At 44.2% G+C, this 21,696-nt stretch overlaps 2 protein-coding genes across 2 annotated transcripts in view; one reads left to right on the top strand and one right to left on the bottom strand.

The window, feature by feature from the left end:
- The first annotated feature begins 784 nt into the window (after positions 1-784).
- On the top strand, positions 785-8,827 carry fkbp9 (FKBP prolyl isomerase 9). The gene is made up of 10 exons (XM_064983253.1): positions 785-1,088; positions 1,837-1,982; positions 4,171-4,360; positions 4,817-4,962; positions 5,184-5,373; positions 5,874-6,019; positions 6,134-6,323; positions 6,401-6,546; positions 6,653-6,816; positions 7,204-8,827. Exons 1-10 carry the CDS (start codon positions 886-888, stop codon positions 7,378-7,380), a joined length of 1,698 nt encoding a protein of 565 aa, XP_064839325.1. The 5' UTR covers positions 785-885; the 3' UTR covers positions 7,381-8,827.
- A 1,189-nt stretch (positions 8,828-10,016) lies between these two features.
- LOC135553287 (uncharacterized) overlaps positions 10,017-21,696 on the bottom strand; it is a 93,419-nt gene continuing 81,739 nt past the window's right edge. Inside the window, exons 54-60 of the mRNA XM_064985454.1 lie at positions 21,537-21,674; positions 21,216-21,349; positions 20,662-20,845; positions 15,506-15,679; positions 12,773-15,124; positions 11,095-11,145; positions 10,017-10,839 (exon numbers count right to left, since the gene is read on the bottom strand). Coding sequence (XP_064841526.1) covers positions 11,123-11,145; positions 12,773-15,124; positions 15,506-15,679; positions 20,662-20,845; positions 21,216-21,349; positions 21,537-21,674 — 3,005 coding nt within the window. The 3' untranslated portion in view covers positions 10,017-10,839; positions 11,095-11,122. The remainder of the gene's footprint in view (positions 10,840-11,094; positions 11,146-12,772; positions 15,125-15,505; positions 15,680-20,661; positions 20,846-21,215; positions 21,350-21,536; positions 21,675-21,696) is intronic.

The raw sequence follows: 21,696 nt of genomic DNA, 5'->3' as shown, positions 1-21,696 counted from the left end.
GGTTGAGAAAATCAGACCACTGCACTAGTTTACACTGGACTATTTTACATCAAACTACATGTAAACGATTGCCAAAATGACAGATCAAGTTAAGGAGTGATTTCCATTTGTGGCCCTCCAGACTAGGTGCCAAATGGCCACACAATGTAATGTGATTAATCTCTGACTCAGCAACAATGAGAAGTAGCCTAGTGAAACTGCTTGTTCAGTAGTAGACTTTGGAGAGAGTCTGCAGTTGAAAGTCTGCTGCCTATACCTATTTAAACATGTCTATTTTTTATATTTATGTTCAGCTATGTATGTTTTATAAACGTGTTGGTTATGTTATATAAAACGTGTATATTCTTGTATAGGCCTATTACCCACTAATTAGGGTTGTCTCTGTAGCCTACAGACTTCCCCCTCCCCTGCCACGTCGAGACATTCCAGAGAGAGAGAGGGTCACACACAGAAACACCCCCTGAAAAACTCAGACACTGTTCCACCACCACTCCATAGCCAAGCCTTGCGTAATAGCCCTATAGACTGTACATGTGTGACTAAATGTAAACTAGGCCTATTCTACAGTAGTAGTTTGAGTTTGTTGATCTTGCGGTGGGGATGTAGTTTATTTGGTCTCTAGCTGTGACTATAGGCCCTCCGTTTGGCGTTTCCACGTCTACATATCTGTTGTGCGCTACTGCGCATGCGCCATACGTGGTACCCAAATCCTCCCATTCAATTCAATCCCGAACAGACAGGGATCAAGGGAAGAAGACAAGAACTGGAAGCAGAAAGACCAGAGGAATCGGAACAATCGGGGGGAAAAGAAAGAGAGCGATAACAACCGTTACAAGTCACGGTTATCCACCCTACTTTTTGTCGGTAAAGGAGAGGCGTGTGAAGATGAAACAGTGCGTGCACGGGATGATATATCTGGCGGTTCTGGTGGCGTTTGCCGCCTGTGACGCCCCTCCGGTACCGTTAGATGACATCGTGATTGAGAAAACGTTCGTGCCGGAGCAGTGCGTGCGCGCTGTGAAAGTAGGGGATTATGTTCGCTACCATTATAATGGCATGTTCCCGGATGGAAAGAAATTTGACTCCAGGTGAGAAAGTTTTTATTTTCCACTCTTCTCCACTCCTGTAGTTCCTGCACGCAGTTCACGTTGCAGAGAGTAGCGTGCACGTCAATAAACTTAAGCGTGCGTTTTATTAGCGGATCGGACCAAACAGCCACGCAGGCAGAGAGAACGAGAGCCCCCATTCACTGAGAGAGAGGGAGACTCTTCATGCAGTCTCCAAGTCTGAGCTAAATACATAGTGAAACTATATTTTCACTCCAGAGTAAACAGTCATATTCTGCTACTAAATACACCGGGTGATAATATATGGTTCGTTAACCAACTGCAAGGACGTACACATGTTAACCTTCCTAGCCTACTCTAGAGCATGCACACACAGGTAGCATATCTGGTGTGTGAGTGTATGTCACGTATGGCCAGCAGAGTGATCATGTAAAATAAAAAAATACTACAAATATGAATGAATTCATTAATGTAAACCCTTGGGCAGAAAGAGACCAGTAGGCCCAAGAAGTAATGTGCGTGGCAGAACTGAGATACAGTTGGCCAGTGTAGTAGGCTAGGCCTAGTGATACGACATGGTAACCACAGTCTCACCGCAGCCAACCAAGTACTACTGTCTGGACAGAGAGATACATGACTGAGTGAATCAGTGAAGTAAGTGAGTGAATGAATACATGAACGTATGGACATTTTTCCTTTGTTTCTTGTCTTTCTTTCTGTCTTTTTTGTTTGAGATGTTGGCAGCTCCCATAACTTGTGTGTGTTGCAGCTATGACCGCAGCAGCACCTACAATGTGTATGTGGGTAAGAAGCAGCTGATTGAAGGGATGGACAGAGCTCTGGTAGGGATGTGTGTCAACGAGAGACGACTGGTCAAGATTCCCCCACAACTCGCCTACGGGAAGGAAGGATACGGTAAGTTCATAAGTTCATAGTTCATTTAACATTAATATACATCATATAATGGAGTTTTAGCTTATAATTGAGGTTTGGGAGCAAAGACATCTCAACTCCTCCCCTATAACCAATCAATAACTATATTTACACTTACCTGTTCTACCTGTAACCTGTGTGTTTTGCATGTAACAATAAACATAGCTAATAACTTAGTTGATAATATAGCTTGTAACATGGTTATAGACATTGTTGTCTCTTGTCTGTTTGATTAATAGTGCAGCTGCACAGGTAGCAGTGTGTGTGGGTGGTTTGATCTGTGTGTTTTTAGGTTTGTGTGTGTGTAGAAGCTGGTGTTTACTGTTCGGCGGTATTCATAAACACCAAGCATTAATGCAAGCTTGACAGGAAGTGGGTGGTCCATGTTGAATTGGGTCACAGTGACATCACAGACCAGGAAGTGCTGCTTGTTAATGTTGCTGTACGCTGCATGGTGGCCTGATATTTTATTTATTTTATTTCACCTTTATTTAAGCAGGTAGGCTAGTTGAGAACAAGTTCTCATTTACAACTGTGACCTGGCCAAGATAAAGCAAAGCAGTGCAACACAAACAACAACACAGAGTTACACATGGAATAAACAAACATACAGTCAATAACACAATAGAGAAAAAGTCTTAATACAGTGTGTGCAAATGAGGTAAGATAAGGGGGGTAGGCAATAAATAGGCCATAGTGGCGAAACAATTACAATTTAGCAATTAAACACTGGAGTGATAGATGTGCAAAATATGAATGTGCAAGTAGAGATACTGGGGTGCAAAGGACCAAAAAATTAATTAATAAATAACAGTATGGGGATGAGGAAGTTGGATGGGCTATTTACAGGTGCAGTGATCTGTGAGCTGCTCTGACAGCTGGTGCTTAAAGTTAGTGAGGGAGATATGGGTCTACAGCTTCAGTGATTTTTGCAATTTGTTCCAGTCATTGACAGCAGAGAACTGGAAGGAAAGGCGGCCAAACAAGGAATTGGCTTTGGGGATGACCAGTGAAATATACTTGCTGGAGCGCATGCTACGGGTGGGTGCTGCTATGGTGACCAGTGAGCTGAGACAAGGCGGGGCTTTACCTAGCAAAGACTTATAGATGACCTGTAGCCAGTGGGTTTGGCGACAAATATGAAGCGAGGGCCAGCCAACGAGAGCATACAGGTCGCAGTGGTGGGTAGTATATGGGGCTTTGGTGACAGAACGGATGGCACTGTGATAGACTGCATCCAATTTGCTTAGTAGAGTGTTGGAGGCTATTTTGTAAATTACATTGCCGAAGTCAAGGATCGGTAGGATAGTCAGTTTTACGAGGGTATGTTTGGCAGCATGAGTGAAGGATGCTTTGTTGCGAAATAGGAAGCCGATTCTAGATTTAATTTTGGATTGGAGATGCTTAAAACTTCTTCCGGTGAAATTGCAGTGCGCAAAATTCAATGGTGTTTGACATGAACAAACCCTTATTGTAGACAGATTAATCTGCTGACCCTCTTGAACTGACACATAGAGGTGAACTCTGCTTTAGTGTTGTAGGAGTGCCCTTCATTCACAGTGAGACAGACATCACAGCCCAGACCGGTGGCTTCGCCGGCATTACCCACAGTTACATGCACAGCATTAGGAGTGTGTTTGTGCTATTAGTATGTGGGTATTAGTGTGGGTATTTGTGTGTATTAGGGTGTGTTTGTGTGAATAAAGAGGTCACCAAGCGGACTGGTTGATTTTGCATGAGGAGAGATTAAAACAGAAATGTGTGGCCTTACTTGGAATGTAGGGACTGGTAAAGAGAGAGAGCAAGTGAGATGGAGAGAGAGAAAGGAAGATGTGGTGGCATGTATGGAGTGATAAATGTAGGTGTCTACTTTGTAGAGGGAAAAAAGGAGGAGCGAGTCTCTGCCAGCAGAGAGACTGCCAACTCACCAATATGAATTTAATCACAGCCATCCTCAACTTCCCTACCCCTCCTTCTCACCTCCTCTCATCTTCCCTCCCTCATAACAATGTCTGTTGCATATATGGTTTATAATCTCTGATGAATTGCCTTCTTCATAGAGATAATTCCATGTTCATCTGTCTAGTTTAACAATGAGAGAAAGAAGAGAGAAAGTGGAGAGACAGAATGAGAGAGAACGAGTGTAAATCATCCTCCTTTACTCCTCCAGGTGATGTAATCCCTTCAGATGCGATCCTCCATTTTGATGTTCTGTTGTTGGACGTGTGGAACCCTGATGATGTGGTTCAGATGAAGACGTACTACACCCCTGAGAACTGCTCTAGGAAGGTAGAGGTGTCAGACTACGTACGTTATCATTACAACGGAACACTGCTGGACGGAACACTGTTCGACTCCAGGTGAGACACGAGATAAGTTGTCGACGACAAAACACTACTAACACACACGTCATGCTACTAACACACGACATACTACTAACACACACAACATACTACTAACACACACTACAACTATTATCACACACTACTAACACTCACTCCATACTACTAACACACTATAACTACTAACACACACTACACACTACTAACACAAACTACACACTACTAACCCGCACTACACACTTCTAACACACACTATAGACTACTAACAGACACTACACACTACTAACACACACTACACACTACTAAGAAATCTACACGCACAGGGAGAGGGATGAAGAGAGGCCCTGCAAGGAAGGAGATGATAGAGGAGAGGAGGGTTACATTTGTAGGATTTCCAATAAATAAATGTCTGCTGTGTTTGTGGTCTTCTAATAAGTATTTTCTCATTCGCTCCCCATTTCCCTCCCCCTGTAGCCACACCCGTATGCGTACCTATGACACCTATGTGGGGATTGGCTGGCTGATCGCTGGCATGGATCAGGGGCTTCTGGGCATGTGTGTCGGGGAGAAACGCATCATCACCATGCCCCCATCGCTAGGATACGGATCAAACGGTGATGGTTAGTAGGTGCTGCTGGGTAATGGAGTTGTTTCTGAGTGTTATCCCAGTCCAGGCCTCTCTAGTACTATTGGACCAGAGATGGCATCATCAGTGGAACCGTCTCCCAGGTAGTGATATCCCTGGTGTTTGACGTGGTCCTACTGAACTTACATAACCTTAGTCTAACCCTCCTATCTCTCCTCCCCTTTCTTTCCATCCATCCATCCCATCCCTCTCTAGGTAGTGATATCCCACAGCAGGCCTCCCTGGTGTTTGATGTAGTCCTCTTGGACCTCCATAACCCTAAAGACGGCGTCAGTATCATCAACCAGGACATACCTCAACCCTGCCACAGGAAGAGTGTTGCTGGGGACTTCATCAGATACCACTATAACGGATCACTACTGGACGGGACCTTCTTCGACTCCAGGTGAGGAAGAGAGCGATAAAGAGAGAGTATGTGTGACTTCATAAATGTGTATGTAAAAAAATGCTCCCTTATTGCCTTTGGGCATTGTTTTCCCTTTATTTGTAATTCTTCTTTTGTCCTCACCGTGGCAGTATCCTTAAACGAAAGATTTACTGAATGAATCCAACCAGGAGAATAAAAATGGCACTTTTATCTTACAAGAAAACAAGTAAATTTAAGTTCAGACTGAATAGGGTGTAGAATTTAGAATCTATAACTTAGAGTTACTTAGATTTAGAAATGTAGGCAAAGGTTTTGTGTTTGTAACGTGTTTCATTCTGTACATATGATTACTGTCCTCTCAGCTACTCCCGTAACTGTACATATGATTATTGTCCTCTCAGCTACTCCCGTAACTGTACATATGATTACTGTCCTCTCAGCTACTCCCGTAACCGTACATATGATTACTGTCCTCTCAGCTACTCCCGTAACTGTACATATGATTACTGTCCTCTCAGCTACTCCCGTAACCGTACATATGACACCTACGTGGGTAAGGGCTATGTGATTGGTGGGATGGACGAGGGTCTGATCGGAGTCTGCATCGGAGAGAAAAGACGCATCATTATCCCACCTCACCTCGGATATGGAGAGGAGGGCACAGGTATGTATAAAATAGTGTATTTGTGTGTGTGTGTGGTGTGTGTTGAGGTTTTCAGTGTACCATCATTTATAGAAAGGTGATTTCATCATCGCCCCCTCCTCTCTCCCCCACCAGGTACTAAGATCCCAGGTTCCGCTGTCTTGGTGTTTGATATCCATATCATAGACTTCCACAACCCATCAGACACAGTGGTGATCACTACCAACTATAAACCAGTGGTGTGTGAGACTCTGGCTAAGAAAGGAGACTTTGTTAAATACCACTACAACGCTTCACTCATGGATGGATCCTTCATCGACTCCACGTGAGTAGGAAGATACACTTGGACATGCAAGCGCACGCACGCACACACCACACACTTCTAACAATCGTTCTCTCCAGGTATAACTATGGGAAGACATATAACATTGTGCTCGGAGCCAACCAGGTGGTTCCAGGGATGGAGGAGGGGCTGAAGGAGATGTGTGTTGGAGAGAGAAGACACCTGGTCATACCTCCTCATCTGGGCTATGGAGAGAGGGGAGTGGGTGAGTTACACACACGCCCACACACAAACTTGGGCACAGACAAAGACACACACAAACTTGTCCACTTGCTGTTATTAACCCATTCATGTCCATTGGTGTGTTATAGATGGTGAAGTGCCGGCCAGTGCTGTCCTGATCTTCGACATCGAGATGATTGAGATGGAGGCGGGACTTCCTGATGGCTACATGTTCATCTGGAACGAGGACGTATCAGCTGACCTCTTCACTGAGATGGATGCAGATAAGGACCTACAGGTGTTGGCCTCAGAGGTACGCATTGCAGCTAAACCCCACCCTCAGCTACACACTAATAGACATACACATGACACTGCGGGTCCTCATGCATCTCACCTATTTTTTATCTGCTCTGATTGAAGACAACTGGACAGCGTATGGCTGTATCTCAGTAGTCTTAAATAGCCTCCTCTCCATCTGCACTGATCTGTAAACACAAGACAAGTGAAAGCAAATATGGTGGAAGAGAAGCCCTACAGAAATGATGTTTTGTATTTCACCAATCCAGTTCATTTTGATCAGTTCAGGAAGAGAGGAGACAATCTAGTTGATTAACCGAGGCAACTGGCTAACCAATTCACAATTATTCCTCCCTCTCTCTCCACACACCCACCCCTTTCCCTCCCCCATCCCTCTGTCCAGTTCTCAGACTACATTCTGCGTCAGGTGAACGAGGGTAAAGGACGTCTGGCCCCTGGGTTCGACGCATATCGCATCATTGAGAACATGTTTTCTAACCAGGACCGTAATGGTGACGGAAAGATCACAGAGGACGAGTTCAAACTGAAGGCCGACGAGACCACACACGACGAGCTATAAGAGAGGGGTGCAGAGTGTGTGTGTGTGTGTGTGTATGAGGGGGCTTATATGATGGCAATATAAGACAAGGAGGGTGTGTGTGTGTTTGTGTGTGTGAGGGATTATATTGTTGGAGGGTGGCGGGGTGAGATGGCAAAGGGTCAGATGTATAGAATTAGAGTTGGTCAGATGTCTATAGAGAACCAAAGACAGAGGCAGGATGTATTCTGAGTAATGGGCTGAGAATCAAATGGTGGTTTAGTTAGTTTTGACCTGTCGTCTTCAGTGACCAGAGCAGTCTGGTGTTGGCATGGGGAGGGAATGAGAGGGGAGAATAGGAAAGCAGGAGGAATACATTGAGGAGATGAGCCATGTAAGAGCATTAGGACAAAGGCCCACGTTTTTGTCAGTAGAGCAGTTTCCCAAATCCAGCCCTTAAGTACCCCCAACAGCACACATTTTCTTTGAAGCCTTGGACAAACTCATCTAGTACGTGTCAACTAATCATCTGGATGAGTTTACTATGGTGAGTTTTACAACAAAACGTGTGCTGTTGAGGGTAACGTTACTGGAGGACTGGAGTTGGGAAACATTGCATTAGAGGAGCTTGATGTGTTTCTATTGTTGATGATGATGTACCTTTGTTCACCTGCTCTGGCATCACTGATGTGTTTATTATTTTATTATTGAGTTACTGTTCAGATGGTGTTTTTTGGTATTTTGTTGGCGTTGCCTTTTTCATCTGTAAGAGAATAAGTGCCTGACAATGATTTAGTGACAAACTCTCCACTTTCTGAAGATGATCTCTGGATCTATGTTCTATCCCCCGTGTTTAATAGTTAGTTATTGTCTGTGGGTCAAACGGTTTCAATTTCAAATCTTCTGTCCCACCAACATATCTTATGGAGCACAATTACAGTACTATAAAAATGTTATTTATTGTATTAACAAAACACCATGATGGATGCAGTCAGGTGATTGCAGAATTGCTTCTACAGTACCATCTATGCAAGTTCCGTACTATCCAGCTAACGTGTGTGTTTTAGTAAAGGTTTGCCAAATGATTCAGGTGCTAAAACTTTGTTTATATTCCTTGTTGTCATGTGTACAAACGCTTCCTGTATTCTCTGTTGTCTAAGCCAATCAAGTACAATACTACACATCTAGTCATTCAGCTGCCCACTCACAACACTGTCTCCTATGCAACATTTACCTAAATGTTGGTGCCACTATCAGGTAGTTCATTGTTTTAGTTCCCCCCCAATAGATTGTGTTATAATTACGCTATGCTCTGCACACACATCTCACCTGCACCAGCTCTGGCAAAGTGTGTGACGTGTGTACGTGTGTGTTTGCAACAGTTGAGTTTGTTTTATATCTGATGCCTGTTTGAGAGTAATGAGTGATAATGATGCTGTAAATGTGTCGTTTCTAAGGTGCATTTGAATAAATGCACATTCCAACAAGACCTGTCTGTCTCTCTTTAGGTGCAATGTGTGTGTGTGTGTGTGGCTTGCATATGGTGGGAACTGCGCAGCCGGAATAAAAACAGCCAGGGGGCGACAGGAAGGGAGGGAGAACAGAGTAGTAATGAGATAAAGAAAGAGAGAGAGGGGAAAAAAGTGCCGGTTTGAAGTGAAGATATGAAACTCCACTTCTTGGTCAAGGACACCAGAACAGAAACAGTTTTTTTCTAAGTTTGGAATGTATAACAACCATGGAGTCTTTAGCGCGAGCCCGCCTGCCCCTGCACACACACAGTTTCTGGCCGAGGCATAGAATTGTTTTATTGGCTTATATGGATAGGGCTAAATGTAAATGTTTCTTACAGAAGAAATATGAAAAGCATATGCATAACCATGGTAGCAACTGAAAGGGAAACGTTTGGAGATAATGCGAGTCCAACAGTGCATCTAACACCAGACTGATTCCAAACATTACACTTGATTATATGTGCATTTGACATTTACTGTATTTTCCACAGCATTTGTTGACACTCTGGATACATTCAGTAACATGACAAGACTATTCCTGGAAAATATGCAACATAAAACAAGGGTTTGAGTAAGGAAACTGGTGTCTCCAAGTGGCCACACACATCTCCGAAATAATTTCAATGCACTTCTATGACTCAAAGAAAAGTCTTCAACTTGAAAGTATTTTTTGAGCTCTCCTAGCTGTGCCGTTGAGGAACGAGAGCAAGAACACTTGTAGTTGTTTCATTTGGAACACAACCCTGCATTCCCGCCATCACAGAATTACTGCTGTTGTTTACACAATCCAAAAACAGTCCATTATAAACCGCAATGTGGGTAGGGTGGGCATGATTTGAAAGCTCGTTCTATTGCCAAAATGAGTCATAAAATACGATCTTGCAGTGTTAGGCTTTCACAAGGCAATTCAGAGAAACAGATGGTCATGTCGGAGCGCATAGAAAGGAGTCATGAGTGCATTCGGTGCGTGTGGAGCTTCTAGTTTCCGTCACAATAAACAAACATAGGCTATTTCTGTTCAGAACAACCCAGGGTATGATGCCATGTCATCTTGTAACTACATCAAACATGGTGGTGCTAAACGTTGATACTGTAGTAAACATGAGTTTTATGATTTGGAAATGTGAAGTGCACATTTGGACACACAGGTGTTTGGCTTGCATGTATGACATCAAAGCGGTATTTATTATAATACTCAAATTCTCATATTTCAAAATACAAGTAATCTCAATGTATAGCATTTTGCTCACTCAGACAACAAAAACATTTCAAAAGTTGGCCAGTTACCGGAAGGGATGGGGGCAACTTCTTGTTGCGCACGGTGCTCAAGTTCAGAACGGCTGTCAGTCAAAACCCATACAGCGCTGTGAGGCACACAGCCAGGACTCTGACGTCATGTATAGCATGTTACTGAAAAGCCACTACGTTCCAATTTAGGAGCTTATTAGTGCCCCAAATCTGTATACGGGTACGAGAGTAAAGGGCTACCAATGTATAAGATACAAAAATAATATTCACATTAAACATAATAATCCACATTCAAGAAAACATCAACATCAACTGAATCTTTTATGCCTTATTTAAATGGTGAACATTGCTTGAGTATAACATTCGCTTGGTTTGCAATTAAAATATATTGTCTTGTATCTTTAAAAAAGTAAATGTAAAAAAATAGTAGTAAACATAAAAAAATATAGTTTTGTTTGCTTATGCCACAATCAGTAGTCATTGAAACTAAACAGCTTTCAAGTGATTGGATGGGAGTTTATTCTGACAAGATCAGGCCCCTCCCACAGGGATGTAACTACTTCTGCTGAGCCACCAGCGACAGATCAAGCTCTGGCAAGAGGGTAAGTAACACAAAAGAGGAAAACCAAGAATGTTCATTTTAAAACTGACATTCGGTAACAAAATTTTACTTTATCAATCTGTGTGTGTGTATACGTCTCCTCCATGTCCAGCGATTGTCCAGCAGTCAGTGCTTCACCTGGAACACATGCACACACACTCTGGTCAGTTCCCTAATTTCTTAAGCACTTTGAAACAATGTTATGATCTTAGTCAGATATCACTGTACTGGCAGCAGAACAGGAGCAAATGGCTCAGCTTCAAAATGTTAGTGATCAATTTAGTGATACTCGAGCCCTGCCCGTACACTGATGAAAAAACGGGTCGTACCCGGCCTCAACCCAATGTATCATGTTGGGGCCTGCCGTGCTCGGGTAGCAGAGCTCTAACTCACGTTAAGGAAATCCAAGCCGGCGGGGTCCTCACTGAGGGCGTGGCAGATACTCTGTAGAAACAGACACACACATACAAGATAAATTACAGGTAAACTCAGCAACAACAAAAAAAACGTAGTTTTCAGGACCCTGTCTTTCAAAGATAATTCATAATCCAAATCCATTGTAAAGGGTTTAAACACTGTTTCTCATGCTTGTTCAATGAATCATAAACAATGAACGAACATGCACCTGTGGAAAGGCCGTTAAGACACTAACAGCTTACAGACGGTAGGCAATTAAGGTCACATTTATGGAAACTTAGGACACTACAGAGGCCTTTCTACTGACTCTGAAAAACACCAAAAGAAAAATGCCCAGGGTCCCTGCTCATCTGCATGAACGTGCCTTAGGCATGCTGCAAGGAGGATTGAGGACTGCAGATGTGGCCAGGGAAATAAATTGCAATATCCGTACTGTGAGACGCCTAAGACGGTGCTACAGGGAGACAGGACGGACAACTGATCAACTGATCGGTCGGATTCACACTTTTCGTCGAAGGAATGAGTGTTTCACCGAGGCCTGTACTCTAGAGCGGGATAGATTTGGAGGTGGTGGGTCGGATCAGAGGGTGAGGGCTAGGGCCATTCCCCCCCCAGAAATGTCCGGGAACTTGCAGGTACCTTTCTTGGAAGAGTGGGGTTCTCACAGCAAGAACTGGCAAATCTGGTGCAGTCCATGAGGAGGAGATGCACTGCAGTACTTAATGCAGCTGGTGGCCACACCAGATACTGACTGTTACTTTTGATTTTGACCCCCACCCCCTTTGTTCAGGGACACATTATTCCATTTATGTTAGTCACGTGTCTGTGGAACTTGTTCAGTTTATGTCTCAGTTGTTGAATCTTATGTTCATACAAATATTTACACATTTTAAGTTTGCTGAAAATAAACGCAGTTGCCAGTGAGAGGATGTTTCTTTTTTCGCTGAGTTTAGTTATACAGTACGGCAAATACACCATCACATTTTAGTAATTTAGAATATGCTCTTATCCAGAGTGGCTTACATTGGTGAATTAATCTTAACTAGGTGAGACAACATATCGCAATTGTAGCAAGTACATTTTCCCTCAACAAAGTAGTTATCAGCAAAGTCAGTGTTAGTAGAAAAAGACAAGTGCATTACAGTGTTACAGCAAAGATATTGTAAAGCAATAGAGACGGAGCACTCATCACCCAGCACTACAACACTGGGAGAGTCTCTGTCTTAATATGGCCACAGAGGGCAGGACCCTTCCTCGATGCTGGAAGGGGGAGGGGCAGGCATCACCATAGCATCGCTTAGCATAGCAATAGTAACCGTAACATTGGCATCAGTAGTAGGTGGGGCAGCTTTAGCTACATCTGTAGCAGAGGTGCTAGCTGTTAGCCATCGCGCTAAGAGAAGCAGAAGGGAGAAAAGTGGTAGCTGCAGTGACAGTGCTAGCCGAGGGAGATGAGGTAGAGGTAAGAGGAGAGGTAGCATTAGCAGTAGTATTAGCCGTAGCATTAGTCGTAGCTTTAGCAGGCAGGTTGTTTTTGGTCTTGATGACATTGCTGCAGTAGCGTGCCCACTTCCGTGCTAGCTGAGGGAGAACATAATAGGCAGGGGTCTGAGGAAGAAGTTGGCCCATGGGTACCAACCACCAATAGTAGTACCTGCTGTGCTGGTTTCAATGGCAACCCCGGTGTCAGTAGCAGTCCAGGCGGAGTAGCTGGCTGGGTCAAGTGATGGCTGGGTCAAGGCCAAATAGCTGGGGTTGGCTGGAGATGGTGTGGTAGAGTAGAGGCTTCCTGGGGGCATAACAGTCCCAGTAGAGCCGAGTCCAGTCCTAGACCTAGGGTAAGCCTGTCCACGGCAGTCCATGTCTGAGTAGCCCATCTCTGGGTAGAGCAGAACTCCAGGGTAGCCAGGTCCACTTCCAGAAGAGACAGCTCCAGGGTAGGAAGTACCAGCTAGACCTGTTGTAACATAGCCTGCCCCTGGGTAGCCTGCCTCTGGGTAGCCTGTTCCCCAGTTGCCCCCAGACCACCTTGCCTGTGACTGTGTGTTACTGGGACTGGGGATAGGGTTAATGGGGGAGTTGGAAGTGAACTGACTAACACTGACAACTGCAGCGTAACCTGAACCAGGGTAGGTGTAACCAGGGTAGGTGTAACCAGCGTAGGTGTAACCAGGGTAGGTGTAACCAGGTAGAATCTCTGGGGGCTGTGGGTCAGTGGGGTTAGGGCTAGAAGAAACTGTAACCCCTCCAGTGTAACCCCCCTGGGCTAGTGTGGCATTGGTAGTGGGGGTATAACTCTGGAAGTTGGGGTGAGAGTTAGGGTTCTGGAAGTTGGGGTTAGAGTTAGGGTTCTGGAAGTTGTGGTTAGGTTTGGAGTTAGGGTTCTGGAAGTTGTGGTTAGGTTTGGAGTCAGGGTTCTGGAAGTTGTGGTTAGGTTTGGAGTCAGGGTTCTGGAAGTTGTGGTTAGGTTTGGAGTCAGGGTTCTGGAAGTTGTGGTTAGGTTTGGAGTCAGGGTTCTGGAAGTTTGGGTTAGGTTTGGAGTCAGGGTTCTGGAAGTTTGGGTTAGGTTTGAAGTTGGGGTTAGGTTTGGAGTTGGGAGTGAACTGTCGGCTCTCGTAGTTCCAGGGGTCTCTGTCCTCGGGTTCCTGTAGAGATAGCTTCCTTTTTAGCGGGTTGGGTAATGCCGCCACTATGGCGATGGCATGACCTTTTGAGTCACCCCTCATCTTCTCCCCTCCAGGGTTAGGGCCTGTTGCCCTGGTATGAGCCTCAGCGCTCTCTGCACTCTCTGGGGTGGTTAGGGCAGGAGGAAAGTGGGGGGAGCGCAACAAAGAGACAAAGTATTCCACAAATTGATCACAGTCTACGATGGAAGTCTTCTTCTTAACCCCAGAGGCGTAGACAGGATCTGGATGGGGTGGAGGTGGAGGAGTGAGGCAGGGAGGGATTGCCGGGGGTTGGGGGGTCATGGGTCCGGGTGGGGGGGTCATGGGTCCGAGTGGGGGGGTCATGGGTCCGAGTGGGGGGGTCATGGGTCCGGTTCTTTCTGGGTGCAGGTGTGGGTAAGAGGTGTTGTTGGGAGGGATGGCCTGGGTCTGGAGAGGTCTGACTGCTGAGGTTGGGTTGGGAGGTCTCTTGGTTGGTTGGCTGGACTGTTTGGGTAGTTTGTTGACTAGGCAGGAAGGTTGGCTGGGTTTGACCTGGCTTAGGCTCGCCGCAGAAGTGACTCTGGTGGGGGAGAATGCTGCGGGGGAGTAGGGGGAGAGCAGGGGGGGCTCAGAGGGACTAGCTCTGGGGGAGGCTTTGGAGGAACGGCTGGAGCTACGATTATGTCTCTTAGAGCGGGTGTGAGAGCGTGAGTGGTCAGAATGTCTGTTAGTGCGTTTGCGGTCACTGTGTCTGCGTTTGGTCCTGTCACTGTGTCCGTCTTTGGCTTTGTCAGTGTGTGTGAGGTCACTGTGTTTGCGAGTGTGTGTGCGGTTTCTGTGTGTGCGTTCACTGTGTGTGCGAGTAGGTTTAGCCTTTTCAGTGTGTTTCTGAGACTCATTCTTGTCCGAATGTTTGTCAGTGAGCTTCTGGCTATTGGATAGTTTGTGTGTGGGTTTGCACAGTGTGTGAGTGGGTTTCTTGCTAGAGGACTCTTTGGCAACAGTCAGGCTGTCGGCAGGGATACCGGAGGGCTTGGTGGCAGAATGAGGAATGAGTTTGGGTCTAGTATATTCTGGGGCTGTTGAACTGGGTTTGGGGTGTGTGCGTGAAGGTTTAAGTTTAGTTTGAGAGTCAGAGTGTGTGTATGTGAGTTTCGGCTTAGTGTTGGATTGTGTGGGTGAGGGTGTGATGGTGTGTGTCTGGTTGACAGCGTGTGTTTCAGAAGACTTGGTGACTTCAGGAGATGATAGACAGATGACAGGGGCAGTGTGACCCTCAGGGGGGCTAGACACCTTTCTCTTCTTCACCTGCTGCTGACCCCTCACCTCTGACCCCTCAACGTTAGAACAACGTTTTCCTGAGAGACAGAGAAGGAGGGAGGGAGAAAGAGAGAGATCTATATTTAATTGAATAGAGTGAGAGATATACTTAATAAGGCCCAAAGTGTGGGATATGGCCAATATACCACGGCTAAGGGCTGTTCTTATGCACAACGCCACACAGAGTGCCTGGATTCAGCCCTTAGCTGTGGAATATTGGCCATATACCACAAACCCCCGAAGTGCCATATTGCTTTATAAACTGGTTACCAACATAATTACAACAGTACAAATATTTGCTATGATATGATATACCAAGGCTGTCAACCAATCAACATTCAGGGCTCGAACCACCCAGTTATAATTACAGTATTATCATCATTTTCTGTTGCTTAACAGTAAGATAGTATTCAATTCACCCGTGTTTCTCCTACATCTCTGTGGCGGTAGGAATTGCCCCAAGGCCTGATGGGAGACCACCTGGCACTCCACAATCTCCTGCTTGACCACTATTGGTTCAGGTTTGCTGGTGACCATGGTGAGGAGTTCAGTCTGGTTCTGCTCTCTACAGATCTCCTGCAAACGGGATACAGCTGGAGAGGGAGGGAGGGAGAGAGGTTTACAAACATATATTATTATGATAGAGATGAAACTTGTGGTAAAAATGGTCAAATAAGTATAGCCAGTTATAATTGTAATGGCTTAGCAGACAATAAGAAGAGTATCAGTATTTACCTGGCTGAAAGAGAAGGAATATAATATATATTGTTTACAGGAAAGTTATTTAACAATTTTAAATGAAGTTGTGTGGAAAAAGGATTGTGTGGTTGGGGAGGTGGGCTTGTGAAATATACTTATTCCATGGGCAAAGCAGTGGTGATATTAACTAACAATCCATTTTTAGTTTTCAGTCTTTTTACTCAGTACTTTGTTGAAGCACCTTTGGCCTGATGTTCAATCATGTTCAAGTCCAGGCTCTGGCTAGGCCACTCAAGGACATTCAGAGACCTGTCCTGAAGCCACACCTGCGTTGTCTTGGCTGTGTGCTTGGGGTAGTTGTTCTGTTAGAAGGTGGACCTTCTCCCCAGTCTGAGGACCTGAGCGCTCTGGAGTAGGTTTTCATCAAGGATCTCTTTGTACTTTGCTCTCTCAGTATCTTTGCCTCGATCCCAACTAGTCTCCCAGTCCCTGAAAAACATCCCCACAGCATGATGCTGCCACCACCATGCTTCACCGTAGGATGGTGCCAGGTTTCCTCTAGACATGACGCTTGGCATTCAGGCCACCCTACCATAAAGGCCTGATTGGTGGAGTGCTGCAGAGATGATTTTCCTTCAGGAAGGGTCTCCTATTTTTACAGAGGAACTCTGGAACTTTGTCAGAGTGGCCATCGGGTTCTTGGTCACCTGCCTGACCAAGTCCCCCCCCCCCCCATTGCTCAGTTTGGCCTGGCGGCCAGCTCAAGGAAGAGTCTTGGTGGTTCCAAACTTCTTCCATTTAAGAATGATGGAGGCCACTGTGTTCTTGGGGACCTTCATTGCTGCAGAAATGTTTTGTATACCCAGATATGTGCCTTGACACAATGCTGTCTCTGAGCTCTACGGACAATTCCTTCGACCTCATGGCTTAGTTTTTGCTCTGACATGCACTGTCAACATCGGGACCTTATGCTGTATTGTGAATAGATTGATGAGGAACATTTCCATGTAATCCATGTAAGAATAAGGCTGTAACGTAACAAAATGTGGAAAAAGTCAAGGGGTATGAATACCTTTCCGAATGCCCTATATATGGAGGGATACAACCTTCCCTGTTCGGCAGATTTTGCTCCGAAGAGACAGAATCATTAGTTCATTTGTTTTGATAATGTCCAAAAATAGCTTGTTTTTGGTCACAGTTTCAGGAATGGATGAGGAATTGCACCATTTACCTGGAGCGAACTCTGCAGATAGCACTGCTGGGTGATTTGAACAGTCATAGTCAATCTATCAATAATACTCTTAGGTAACATGTTTATTTTATTTACAATCTGTAGAAACTATGAGAATAGAAAGGTTCAGAACTTTTGTGAAATATCACAGCACAGTTGAAAAATATATCGTAAATAGAAAATCGGATGGTATTCAGAGATAGATGGGAGGGGTTGAGTGGAGCTGAAGGATGGGACTAAAAAGAACAAGATAACTAATGTAAAAAATACTGTATCCGTAAAATGTATATATAATGTATAAGTTGGAAGTAGAAGCCTAAGTGTTGTTGTCCATTAGTTTACTCAAATGAGGTGTTTGGTAAAATACAGTGCCTTGCGAAAGTATTCGGCCCCCTTGAACTTTGCGACCTTTTGCCACATTTCAGGCTTCAAACATAAAGATATAAAACTGTATTTTTTTGTGAAGAATCAACAACAAGTGGGACACAATCATGAAGTGGAACGACATTTATTGGATATTTCAAACTTTTTTAACAAATCAAAAACTGAAAAATTGGGCGTGCAAAATTATTCAGCCCCTTTACTTTCAGTGCAGCAAACTCTCTCCAGAAGTTCAGTGAGGATCTCTGAATGATCCAATGTTGACCTAAATGACTAATGATGATAAATACAATCCACCTGTGTGTAATCAAGTCTCCATATAAATGCACCTGCACTGTGATAGTCTCAGAGGTCCGTTAAAAGCGCAGAGAGCATCATGAATAACAAGGAACACACCAGGCAGGTCCGAGATACTGTTGTGAAGAAGTTTAAAGCCGGATTTGGATACAAAAAGATTTCCCAAGCTTTAAACATCCCAAGGATCACTGTGCAAGCGATAATATTGAAATGGAAGGAGTATCAGACCACTGCAAATCTACCAAGACCTGGCCGTCCCTCTAAACTTTCAGCTCATACAAGGAGAAGACTGATCAGAGATGCAGCCAAGAGGCCCATGATCACTCTGGATGAACTGCAGAGATCTACAGCTGAGGTGGGAGACTCTGTCCATAGGACAACAATCAGTCGTATATTGCACAAATCTGGCCTTTATGGAAGAGTGGCAAGAAGAAAGCCATTTCTTAAAGATATCCATAAAAAGTGTCGTTTAAAGTTTGCCACAAGCCACCTGGGAGACACACCAAACATGTGGAAGAAGGTGCTCTGGTCAGATGAAACCAAAATTGAACTTTTTGGCAACAATGCAAAACGTTATGTTTGGCGTAAAAGCAACACAGCTCATCACCCTGAACACACCATACCCACTGTCAAACATGGTGGTGGCAGCATCATGGTTTGGGCCTGCTTTTCTTCAGCAGGGACAGGGAAGATGGATAAAATTGATGGGAAGATGGATGCAGCCAAATACAGGACCATTCTGGAAGAAAACCTGATGGAGTCTGCAAATGACCTGAGACTGGGACGGAGATTTGTCTTCCAACAAGACAATGATCCAAAACATAAAGCAAAATCTACAATGGAATGGTTAAAAAATAAACATATCCAGGTATTAGAATGGCCAAGTCAAAGTCCAGACCTGAATCCAATCGAGAATCTGTGGAAAGAACTGAAAACTGCTGTTCACAAATGGTCTCCATCCAACCTCACTGAGTTCGAGCTGTTTTGCAAGGAGGAATGGGAAAAATTTCAGTCTCTCGATGTGCAAAACTGATAGAGACATACCCCAAGCGACTTACAGCTGTAATCGCAGCAAAAGGTGGCGCTACAAAGTATTAACTTAAGGGGGCTGAATAATTTTGCACGCCCAATTTTTCAGTTTTTGATTTGTTAAAAAAGTTTGAAATATCCAATAAATGTCGTTCCACTTCATGATTGTGTCCCACTTGTTGTTGATTCTTCACAAAAAAATACAGTTTTATATCTTTATGTTTGAAGCCTGAAATGTGGCAAAAGGTCGCAAAGTTCAAGGGGGCCGAATACTTTTGCAAGGCACTGTATATATATATATAAATATACACTGCGATGCAGTGCCTTAGACACAGACCGACAGTGTCACCAGCAAGGTACCCCCACGTCATCACACCTCCTCCTCCATGGTGGGAACCACACATGTGGAGATCATCCGTTCACCTACTCTGTGTCTCACAAAGACACAGCGGTTGAAACCAAAAATCTCAAATTTGGACTTTCCACCGGTCTAATGTCCATTGGTCGTGTTTCTTGGCCAACGCAAGTCTCTTCTTCTTATTGCTGTCCTTTAGTTGGGGTTTCTTTACAGCAATTCGACCATGAAGGCCTGATTCACGCAGTCTCCTCTGAACAGCTGATGTTGAGATGTGTCTATTACTTGAACTCTGTGAAGCATTTAGTTGGGCTGCAATTTCTGAGGCTGGTAACTCTATGATAAGGGAATTTATATATGTTTAAAGTAATGACTAAAGGATTCCATCCTGAAATCATATAATTGTATGAAATGTGTTAGTAGTCATAATTCCATAATGTGTGACTAGACCATTGTGTTGCTGTGTAGTGGTGTAAGAGTTGAGAGAACAAAGGACAACAGGAAAGAGGCTCCTTCCAAGGTCCCTCTAATCTAGGGAGGGAACAGCCAGCTTGGTAGTGATAAACGAGGAATGTGGACTGTGGGGAAAGATGCAGCCCGCCTACTGTTTGTGTGTCCGTGTGTGTGTGTGTGTGTGTTTGTGTGTGGGGTTATAAAATGACATGTCTTTGCACTTTTGACTTTAGAACGTTCTCTGAATAAGCCTTACGGAACTTTGCCTAATTATTATTAAACCCAGGGTCTTACAAACCTCGGGGATTGGTAAAAGCTTAAATAATTGTTTATTTATCATCATTGGGATTGAAAATTCTCGTGACACTCTTATGAACTTATCCTCTGCAGCAGAGGTAACTCTGGGTCTTCCTTTCCTGTGGCGGTCCTCATGAGAACCAGTTTCATCATAGCGCTTGATGGTTTTTGCGACTGCACTTGAAACTTTTTGCTTATTTGAGCTGTTCTTGCCATAATATGGACTTGGTCTTTTACCAAATAGGGCCATCTTCTGTATACCATCCCTACCATGTCACAACACCACTAATTGTCTCAAATGCATTAGGAAGGGAACAAATTCCACAAATGTACTTTTTATAAAGCACACGTATTAATTGAAAGGCATTCCAGGTGACTACCTCATGAAGCTGGTTGAGAGAATGCCAAGAGTTTGCAAAGCTGTCATCAAGGCAAAGGCTGGCTACTTTGAAGAATCTCAAATATAAAATACATTTTGATTTGTTTAACACTTATGTGGTTACTACATGATTCCATATGTGTTACTTCATAATGTTGATGTCTTCACTATTATACTACAATGTAGAAAATAGCAAAAATAAAATAAAACCCTGGAATGAGTAGGTGTGTCCAAACTTTTGGCTGAAGTGTTATACATGCAAAAAAATATATATTGGGGATTGGAAATTATGCAGACAATTACATTGATGGAAGCCACAATATTAAAGCTGATCTACCCCCTTAAAAAAAAGGAAGAGAAGTGAGTGAGTGATTTAAATCTACAGGTTCCGAAGCAACATGCAGATAATCACACTAGTCCCAGATCACCCAGAAGTCTATCAACAATCACTCACCTTTATCAAACAGCATCCGTTTGATCTCGTCAAAGTCAGCAGGGGCCAGAATCACCTCCTGTAGCGTGCCAGGCTCATCATGGTTCTGCTCCTCCACCTCTTTAGCAATCTGCATCAGTCTGGACTGTTCTGCCAACCCTCGGGCTGGTACCACACCAAGGAAATACCACGGGTACCTCATTGTCTGGGCGTGGTGGGGAGAGACTAGCGGAGATTAGCCGATGTGTCGTGAGTGTACCTTAAATATTCATTTTTATATGTTTTTTTAACTTAGATTTTATTTCACTTTTCCAATATAAAAACAGAGCAGCAAAACAGAATTGCAGAAACAAAAGCAAAAAATAAAACAACTCATGCCATAAGGTAGGAACAGTACAATATATGAACTTTTCTTTCAAAAAATGTTTTTGTCTTAAGGCATATGTCAAACTTTCCATGACATAGATTATTTTAATTATATTTCTTTTTAGTGTCATTGTTCTACAATCACCATTTATGTGAGTATCTAGTGTGTGTATGGTTGAGTAAGAGGTGTGTACGTGTGTGTGCCTCACCAGGTACAGCTGTCGGTGTCTGTATTTGAGGACGTGGCTGATGAGTAGAGTTTTTTCAATTTTGCTGCCACACGACACACACAGGTAGAAGGACACCTGGCCCTCACTGCAACACTCTATCATTGCACTGAGACCTACACACACACACACACACACACACACACACACACACACACACACACACACACACACGAGAGAATGACAAAGCCCTTACAGTACTGTGGCACACACCACACGCTCGCTCACATACACACGCACAGTGAATACAGACTCACAAAGGTACTAAACACTGTTATCTGAACACACTCCTGGGACACTGACCGACCAAAGGCAGGCTGTTGTTGACGCATTCTCTCAGGTTCTTGGTGGGGTGAAGGGAGTTCTCTGTGGCCCCTCCTATTCGTGTCACCTCTTGGCTGTGTCCTAGGACGGTCCCCTGGTACTCCACCTCACACACACCTGAGAGAACACACACATACAA

This window comes from Oncorhynchus masou, chromosome 13, assembly GCF_036934945.1.
Source record: "Oncorhynchus masou masou isolate Uvic2021 chromosome 13, UVic_Omas_1.1, whole genome shotgun sequence".
NCBI classification, from domain to species: domain Eukaryota; kingdom Metazoa; phylum Chordata; class Actinopteri; order Salmoniformes; family Salmonidae; genus Oncorhynchus; species Oncorhynchus masou.
Note: the sequence above shows the minus strand (reverse complement) of the source record. Positions and strands in the feature narration are given on the sequence as shown.

Coding starts and splice junctions, on each gene's coding strand:
- fkbp9 (XM_064983253.1), top strand. CDS start 886: ATGAAACAGTGCGTGCACGGGATGATATATCTGGCGGTTCTGGTGGCG. Junction 1,089..1,836: donor GGAAAGAAATTTGACTCCAG/GTGAGAAAGTTT, acceptor TGTGTGTTGCAG/CTATGACCGCAGCAGCACCT. Junction 1,983..4,170: donor CTACGGGAAGGAAGGATACG/GTAAGTTCATAA, acceptor TTACTCCTCCAG/GTGATGTAATCCCTTCAGAT.